This window comes from Brassica oleracea, chromosome C4 (genome assembly GCF_000695525.1).
Source record: "Brassica oleracea var. oleracea cultivar TO1000 chromosome C4, BOL, whole genome shotgun sequence".
NCBI lineage: Eukaryota > Viridiplantae > Streptophyta > Magnoliopsida > Brassicales > Brassicaceae > Brassica > Brassica oleracea.
Window position 1 is genome coordinate 25,510,340 of NC_027751.1, and position 8,687 is coordinate 25,519,026.

An 8,687-nucleotide genomic window follows, 5' to 3' on the forward strand; every position below is an offset into this window, starting at 1 on the left:
CATAACAAAAATTTTAAATCATGGATCATAAAATTTGAATGTGAGGCTTTTAACAGTTTTAGTAATTTATAGCCGTTTGTAAAAATTCAAAATATAACCTATACATAAAAATCTAAATTTTTATTATATGGTTATTGTGGTTGTTTAATTTATTTAATAGCTTAAAATTAAACAAATATGATAGAAGATACACTATTTTTTATCAAATCTTTATTATTCAAAATCATTAATTGTCATATATACTTTAGCCATATTAGGCAATTCCGTAAATTTTATTTAAAGAAATAATAAAATACATTAATGATGAATTTATTGTTAGTTTAATAAAAAACTTATTATATAATTAGATGGACCAACATATTTTTCTAATGATTTTAAGAATCATTCCAGTGATGACATGTGGATACAAAAAAGAAGTTGTAATGCTTCTCAAATAACAGGGGATGTTGAGATCGAAATTTTACATGTCCAAAACGAAAACTAAATGATACTGTAGACAATAAGTGGTCCACATAAGCATCTGTCTTCAGAGTTCCAAAAGTAGGATCCACTGCCTTGCGTAAGATTAAAGCCTGCAATGATTCAAAATATGTCTTAGACAAACAACATAATTTATTTACTATTGTGAAATCGAATCTATTGACTTTTCAATAATAGCTGTTTGTGTAAGAAAATAATTAGTTTATATATGGAGAAGTAACTTACTCTTTGGTCATCCAAGACTGCACTCAAGTGTCTCCCCTCTGTAACTCGTGTTTTGCTTCCACAAGTGAAGCAGCTTCACATATATTCACTTACCGGTTTTACATCTTTAAGGAGTGTAACATCTTTTTGGGTCACTATTTTTATTGGTGTTTTGAAAATGTGTGTAATTGGGAATTGAGTAGATAGGAAGAGATGTATATATATGCAAGTACGATAACCCCTAAATAGGAAATTTATTTAATATCGTACTTAATTAGGGTAGATTTATGCGAGATTATAGGACATATAAATTAGAATATTCCTTTTAAAAATATGCGAGATTGTGTATCAAGCAAAAGATATTTTATAACAATTAGTGGTTATCTAAATTTTAGAAAGTTTTCAGGAATTTGTTCATAAACGAAAATCAAACTTTATTTTGATTTCCAAATTTACGATAGAGATTTTTTTTTTTCAATTGGTTGACTATATCTCCGCATATAATTTATTCAATATTTGATTGTGCTACTTATTTATGACGTAAATATTATTTACATATTTTCAAGATATTTGGCTGAATAGGTAATATTAAGTTTTACTATATAGATAATGGGCTTCAAGAATAATAAACGAAAATAATATTTCTAATAAACATATACAAGTCGATATGTTTATATGGTCTAAGAATTTGAAATCTGTTTTGAATTCTAAGACCAAGATTATCGCAGACTTTAAAGAGGGTTTTTAACATAAATGACCCATTTAAATAAATGAAAACAAAATTAAAAGGAGATAATCGATCCTTAACTAAGAAATTTGGAAACCGTTTTTTTGTGGGTTTGTTTAACCACGTGTTAGCAATTAAACGTTTTCAATTTTCGATTTTATTTTTTGTTTTCTTTCTCTCTTCTTTTTGGCTTTTTCTCTTTCTTTGTCGTCTCGTCTTCTCCGCCCAAGGCGATCGAAACGACGAAAGCCGATGACTCCACCGATGGCATCTCCTCCGACGTCTGTCATCTTCTCCGTTCGAAGGGCGATCGAAACCAGGACGGACGGCGACTGTATCGGTCCTCACGGCGTCTGCTTCGGGTTCTCTCGTGTTCTCCGTCAGAAGACCGATCGTCAGTGATGGTCCTCACGGCGTCTCCTTCGTCACAACGGACGGTGACGCTCGCTGGCCTCACGGCGTCTCTTCCCTATTGGAGAATCTCGGTACTGATGGTGATAAAGTCGTCTTATGTCGTCGTCTCCTTTAGAAAGGCGATCGCAACCACTTCCGTCTTCTCTCTCGGTCCTAACGGGGTCGATTTCGTCTTCTCTCTTCTTCTCCGACAGAACACCGATCGAAACCACAACGTAGATTGACTCTCTCGGTCCTCATCACGGCGTCGATTGCGGCTTCTCTCTTCTTCTCCGTTAGAAGACCGATCGATTCAACTTCGAGAACACTTTACAAGAGGTAAATGTTTCAAACTATGGCTCTGTATTTTAGCTAAATAACTCATGTAGTTAGTTCAGATTGAAACTGGTAAATCAATTGGCTAGTTCTTAATCAAGCAAACGGGTTGAGTTTGTATTTAAATTGGAAAAGTTGAGTTCTTAATTAATCAATTAGCTAGTTCTTAATCAAGCAAACGGCTTCTCTTCTTTCGAACTTCGGCTCTGAACTGTATTGTGATACTAATTTGCTTTTCATTGATGAATCATGTGAGGAGGCAAAAATCAGAATGAGGAGCAAGAGGATGGGTGTATCGACCGGTGAGGAAGGGTGATCTCACAACTTCAGACTGTTGGTTAGGTAATTTTCTTACTTTTCTCTTAATTGCTTTCGTCTGCATAGTACTTTGGTTAGTAAATGCGGTTAGAGTTAGGTTATGGTTGTGTTGAATGCTTCGGAGTAATGGTTGTGATGAATGCTTGTGTTAAATAGTCTTGGTAGATAATAAATTTGTGTTAGATACATGTCTCATCATCTCCACTCAACTAACATGAAAGAGTAAAGGCCAACTAACACGATCTCTTCTCTTTTCTTGTATTAAAACCACACCTTCATCTCTTTCTTTTCAAACACATTTGTTCACTTTCCCCTCTTGTTTGACTGATTACGATATGGATTCTCCGAATCCATATAGTCAAACATCCAATTTTGTTGACCTTTTGAACAGTCAACAAGATACTCCCCTGCCTGAAACGTTTTCGTATGCTAGTTTTTCACATGGTGGTGAGCACGGATCATCACAACTCCCAACCGAAGCTTCAACCTTCTGTGATGACTCACCTTCAGAGCGGAGAGAAAGGAAGAAATGGACAGTCACAGATGATCTAGTGCTCATCAGCGCGTGGCTAAATACGAGCAAGGACCCGGTGGTAGGCAACGAGCAGAAAGCAGGTGCTTTCCGGAAACGCATTGCAGCGTACTTTGCCGCAAGTCCAAAGGTGGAACCAGGTGAAAGGCGAGAGGCCATTCAGTGTAAACAAAGGTGGCAAAAGCTAAACGACCTTGTATGCAAGTTTTGTGGAGCCTATGCGGCTGCAACAAGATAGAGAACAAGTGGTCAGTCAGAGGTGGATATTGTAAAATCGGCACATGAAATCTTCTACAACGATCATAAGATTAAATTTAATCTTCACCATGCTTGGGAAGAACTAAGGAATGATCAAAAATGGTGCGAAGTTGCTAGTACCAAGATTGATGGCAGCGGTAAGAAGAGAAAGTGTGATGATGGAGCACAATCCGAAAGCTCTCAAGCCACTTCCAATATCGGTGAGCAAAGTCCTCCTAGTGTGAAGGCAGCGAAAGGAGCCTCTGGTAAGAGAAGCCCTCGCACATCACGAGTCTGCCTTTGAGTTTCAGACCATGTGGTCAATTAAAGAGAATGACTTGGCCGTGAAAGAGAGACTCACGAAGATGGGTTTGCTCGAGACGCTCATTTCCAAAAAAGAACCGCTTTCTGAATGTGAACAAGCTCTCAAGCAGAAGTTAATTACAGATATGCTGAGTAATTAGTGTGAACTTGTCTGAGTTTAATGTGTGAACTTGTCTGTGTCATCTAGGTTTCATCTTTGTCATGTTCTGTTTTCATCTAGGTTTTATGTTATGTCTAATTCCCATGTATGTTTCAAGTTTATGTGATATGTTCTGTCGAATTATAAAACTAGTTTATGTGAAATGTGAAATTGCTTTGATATGTGTCTCTCTCAGTTAAATTGTATATCTATATAATTGATATGTTGATATTGTGAGTTGCTTTGTTTGCGTGTGCAGTGAGACAAAGAAGAAGAAGCCATTTGATGTCACAGGTTTTGTTATATACGTGTGTGTGTGTGAAGAGAAGTCACGGGTTTTGTAAGCACAATCTGAAAGTGTTTGTATGTGTCGCTTGTTTGTATCTGTCACAAGTGTTTGTGAGTGTTTGTATGTGTCACGGGTGTTGTTTGTGAAGTCACAAGTGTTTGTGAGTGTTTGTATTGCATTATATAACAAAGCCATTGCATCATAGAAGTCACAAAATCACAAAGCCATTCTCAACTTTCTTCTCTTCGCAACACACAAGTCACAAAGCCATTCTCAACTTTCTTCTCCAAAACACAATCAACATTTTAATCAACTTTCTTCTCCAAAACCACTCTATCCCTCATTCTCTTTTCATGGCTTCTTCTTCACATAACACGTTTGAGGGAGTAGATGATGAAACTTTTGATCAATACTTTGATCAATATTTTGAACAACGTTTTTATCAAGCATTCGAAAACTTTTCCATTGATTGTGATCAAGGAGAACAAAGGAGGAGAAGAAAAAAAAGAGTTCATATCGAAAGAAATCGTGAAGAAGGCGAACTCCGTTTATGGAATTATTATTTCAGTGAAAATCCAACATATCCTGCAAATCTTTTCCGACGGCGATTTAGAATGAACAAGCCATTGTTCATGCGAATTGTTGATCGACTCTCCAATGAAGTTGAATACTTTCGACCAAAGGAAGATGCTCTCGAAAGGCTTAGTCTCTCTGCACTTCAAAAGTGTACAGCAGCCATTCGTGTCTTGGCATATGGTTCTGCGGCTGTTGTTGTTGCCGAATACCTCCGACTCGGTTCAACAACCACTCGGTTATGTGTGGAACACTTTGTAGAAGGAATAATAAATTTATTCGGCGATGAGTACCTAAGAAGACCAACACCGGTTGATCTTCAACGTCTACTTTATATTGGTGAGCAACGTGGATTTCCCGGGATGATAGGAAGCATCGATTGTATGCATTGGGAGTGGAAACATTGTCCCACCGCTTGGAAAGGTCAATATTCACGTGGTTCGGCCAAACCCACAATCGTTTTAGAGGCGGTTGCTTCGTATGATTTATGGATATGACATGCGTTTTTTGGACGGATACACTCATTTTGATGTTTCGGAGTTCCAACAAGGAGAAGACACCGGAACTTCACATGTCGATCTCACGTATTCTACAGATATCCCTTCAAATATCGCCAATATGATGGATGTTCGAACTAGAATTCATGATAGACAAATGCATCAACAGCTCAAAGCTGATTTGGTTGAACATTTGTGGAGTAAATTTGGTCGTGATGAAGACAACAACTGAGTTCAGAATGTTTCTTTCAAATTATTCTTGTTTATTTTATTAATCCTTGTTTTTTTTTAAATTTAGAATCTATATTTAAATTTTTATTTTTTCCTATGTTTCCTATGTTTTATTTAATATATAACTTAAAAAAAAAATTTAAAAAACTCTAATTAAGAAACTACCAATGGAGCACACATTCTAATAGTTTCTTAACTATGATCTTAAAGTACAATCAAAGTACAATTAATTCATTAAAAATACATTTAGAAACCCATATAGGGTAATAGGGATAAACATGCTCTAAGATACGACACAAATAATGGTTGCTGTCATTATATAGGTAATGGGCTTCAAGAATACCTAAGAGTGACGGCCAGCCCAGAGTAATGATACTTTCCGGTAGGTGCAAAATATTTAGGAAAACCCCGAGTTAAGCCTGTCAATTTAATTAATGGTGTTTAACTAAGGTATAAAACGACTGTGTTTTGTGTTTAGGCCAGTGGCATAGATATGTAATTATTGAAGAAAACTCATAGTTATTTCTTTTTTGTACTCTTGTTTTAGTAGATCAGATAGGTATTTTGGTTTAAATTCAGGTTTGGTTTGAGTTCACTTCGGCTTGGTTTATTTGAGCTTAAAAATCTTTAACCAGTTAACCAAAATTAGTTTGTGTTCAGTTAAGTTCGGCTTTAGTTCTATTTTGATTTTTCTTCTGTTCGATTTGTTTGTCTTGGTTCGATTTGGTTTTGTGTTGGTTTCAGTTTGATCAAGTTGATTTTTTTTATAATTTTTTTCTAATATGATTACAAAAATATATTTTTATAAAAACATAAAACAAACCATCATTTGAAAATAAATCATTATTTTCTTAATTATTTCGTATTTAAACGTAAAATCAAACTTTACCAGCCAAATCTCAGTTGACTAGATTTTACCAGCATAAAAATCTCTATTTGAGCCACAAAATGCTTTATTATTTCCAATATGAAACATTAATAAAATTATTCTTCCAATATCTACTAACATTAATATAAAACAACCATTTATTTATGACATTTTTATTTTGCTGGGCGGTGTCACAATCTTTTGCTCCCAAAATGAAGATCTTTTAGCAAAGAATCTTTCTTCATCAACTCAAACCAAAACCAAATCAATCCACTGAAACTGGCTTCATCGCTTCTGCTTCTTTCCTCAGCTCATCAAACAGAACAGACGACAGATATCTTTCTCCAAAGCTCGCATGAATCGTCTGTTCAACATAAACAGAATACAAGTTTCCAACGTCCGGTTAAACAATAACACCGATAATAAGGAAACTCAAGTAAAGTTTTGTTTCTCTGTCTTACCACAATGAGTTTGCCTTTGTTCTCTGGCATTTTCGCCAGTCTAATGGCTGCCACAGTGTTAGCCCCAGAGGATATCCCAACCTACAAGTTATGGCTTGTTTAATCAGCACCAGGAGAAAGAAATTTTTTTTTTTTTTTCTAATTATTCTCCCAAAAAAGAAGAAGAAAAAACTCACCATGAGACCTTCTTTCAATGCCAATTCTCTAGCCATCTTGATAGCATCCTCACTACTAACCTGCACGTATACTCAAAACATAAGCTTTTTACAAGTTGATAGAATGCAAAAAAAAAAAAAATGGAAGTACTTTACCTCAAGAACGCTCTCCATAACATCCATATCCAAGATATCCGGTTTAAATCCAACCCCATTGCCTGTGATAGCATGTGGACCTAACCCCAAGTTCAAAACTCTAACCATCAGCAATTTTAAAAACTAGGATCTTCCACTGATTTACACCACTAAGAACAAGTAAAGAAGTAAAGATTCAATATTTGTATATTCACCTGGCTTGCCACCGTTGAGTATGTTGCTTTCAGCAGGCTCCACTCCATATATCTACCATTAGCAAGTCATTAGTGATCAAATGCAATCTATTTTTTCGATATTTACAAGATATCTTCAGAAATTAAATCAATCACCTTGACATTTGGGTTTTTAGACTTGAGGTATTGACCAACACCAGACACCGTGCCTCCACTACCAATTCCCATCACAAAGATATCAACATTCCCTAGTGTATCTTCCCAAATCTCAGGACCAGTTGTATCAAAATGAATCTACACCAATATTCCTAACATTAACTTTAGATAAAATGTGAAAATGCAAAAAAAAATAAATATATATATATATATCAAAACTCTTTAAGTACCTGAGTGTTTGCTGGATTAGCAAACTGTTGCAACATATGAGCATCAGGAGTGCTCTCAAGGAGGTCATAAGCTTTCTTAACGGTTCCACCCATTCCTTTGGCTGGATCAGTGAGGACAAGCTCTGCACCAAAGGATCTCATAGTCACTCTCCTCTCCAAGCTGGTGTAAGAAGGCATTGTCATTATAATCCTGTACCCTTTCAAAGCCGCTATGAAAGCCATACTTATTCCCATGTTTCCTGAAGTTGGCTCAATCAGTGTTGTCTGATAAAACATAAACATATCACTTCAATGAGTTAATTCACCATTAAATTTGAGATTAAGTATGTAAACAATAATTACTTTTCTAGGAGTGATAAGGTTTTTCTTCTCTGCATCTTCAACCATGGCTAAAGCTGGTCTAGAGACAGCAAAAGTACAAAACTAAACAAAGTCAGCGCTTTAGTACTTATGATGTCCTAGGATTATGAGTTCACAGTCACCTGTCTTTAACGCTGCAAGTAGGCTGGAAATGTTCTTGTTTGGCTGCAATATACGCTTCACATCCTTCAGTGACTCTGTTGAGAAACACGAGAGGAGTTCTTCCAATGAGCTACACACATTAAAAGATTTGATCAGACAACATGGGAAGAAGATCAGATTGTCAAGATCTTTAAATTTTTAAAATTTTAAAATTTTATATTATTTTACCAGAGAGGCATCGCGTTTGGCTTGAGTGGAGGGGAAATCTTTGGGAAGGTTTCTGAGTCTGTCAGCGAAAGAAGAAGATGCATCGGTGGAGAAGAGCTTCCTCGTGCTTTGGCTGATGCAGGGGATCGTCTCTGTCTTCAGCAACCTCCTCCAAACAGTAGCCATTGGTGATTAAACAGAGTAAAAACCGAAGTTCGAAGAGAGAGAGAAAGACAGAGCGTAAAGAACTGAGAGAGAGCAGAGTTGGAGAAGCAAACAGTTATATAAATGGCTCTGAGCCCGATGGAAAAGACAAATGCACTGTATTATCTTACTTTAGTGGTTAAGTGTATAGTGCTTGTAATTATCAAAAAAGAAAAGTGTATAAATGGTGGGTAATTATATATATATATATATATATTTTTTTTTTTTTTGTTCAACCATATATATCTATACTATTATTTGCAAAGTAAATTTTAACAAAGGAGTTCTCACGCTAAAAGTTAGAGCGGTTAATATCTATATTACCTTTAATGAAT

The 8,687-nt window shown here is 35.8% G+C and overlaps 1 protein-coding gene and 1 long non-coding RNA gene across 2 annotated transcripts in view; one reads left to right on the top strand and one right to left on the bottom strand.

The window, feature by feature from the left end:
• The window catches only part of LOC106336771, a 6,624-nt gene extending 1,768 nt beyond the window's left edge, over positions 1–4,856 (top strand). The window contains exon 4 of the long non-coding RNA XR_001268905.1: positions 3,950–4,856. This is a non-coding gene — a long non-coding RNA (uncharacterized LOC106336771). The remainder of the gene's footprint in view (positions 1–3,949) is intronic.
• Positions 4,857–6,204: 1,348 nt separating this feature from the next.
• LOC106336914 (bifunctional L-3-cyanoalanine synthase/cysteine synthase C1, mitochondrial) lies at positions 6,205–8,444 on the bottom strand. Its single transcript, XM_013775890.1, has 10 exons — positions 8,170–8,444; positions 7,962–8,071; positions 7,822–7,879; positions 7,480–7,743; positions 7,250–7,387; positions 7,115–7,166; positions 6,921–7,000; positions 6,786–6,845; positions 6,610–6,690; positions 6,205–6,512 (listed from the first exon to the last, which is right to left on the bottom strand). The coding sequence occupies exons 1-10, from the start codon at positions 8,332–8,334 to the stop codon at positions 6,414–6,416; spliced, it is 1,107 nt and encodes a 368-aa protein (XP_013631344.1). The 5' UTR covers positions 8,335–8,444; the 3' UTR covers positions 6,205–6,413.
• Between the last annotated feature and the right edge of the window lie 243 nt (positions 8,445–8,687).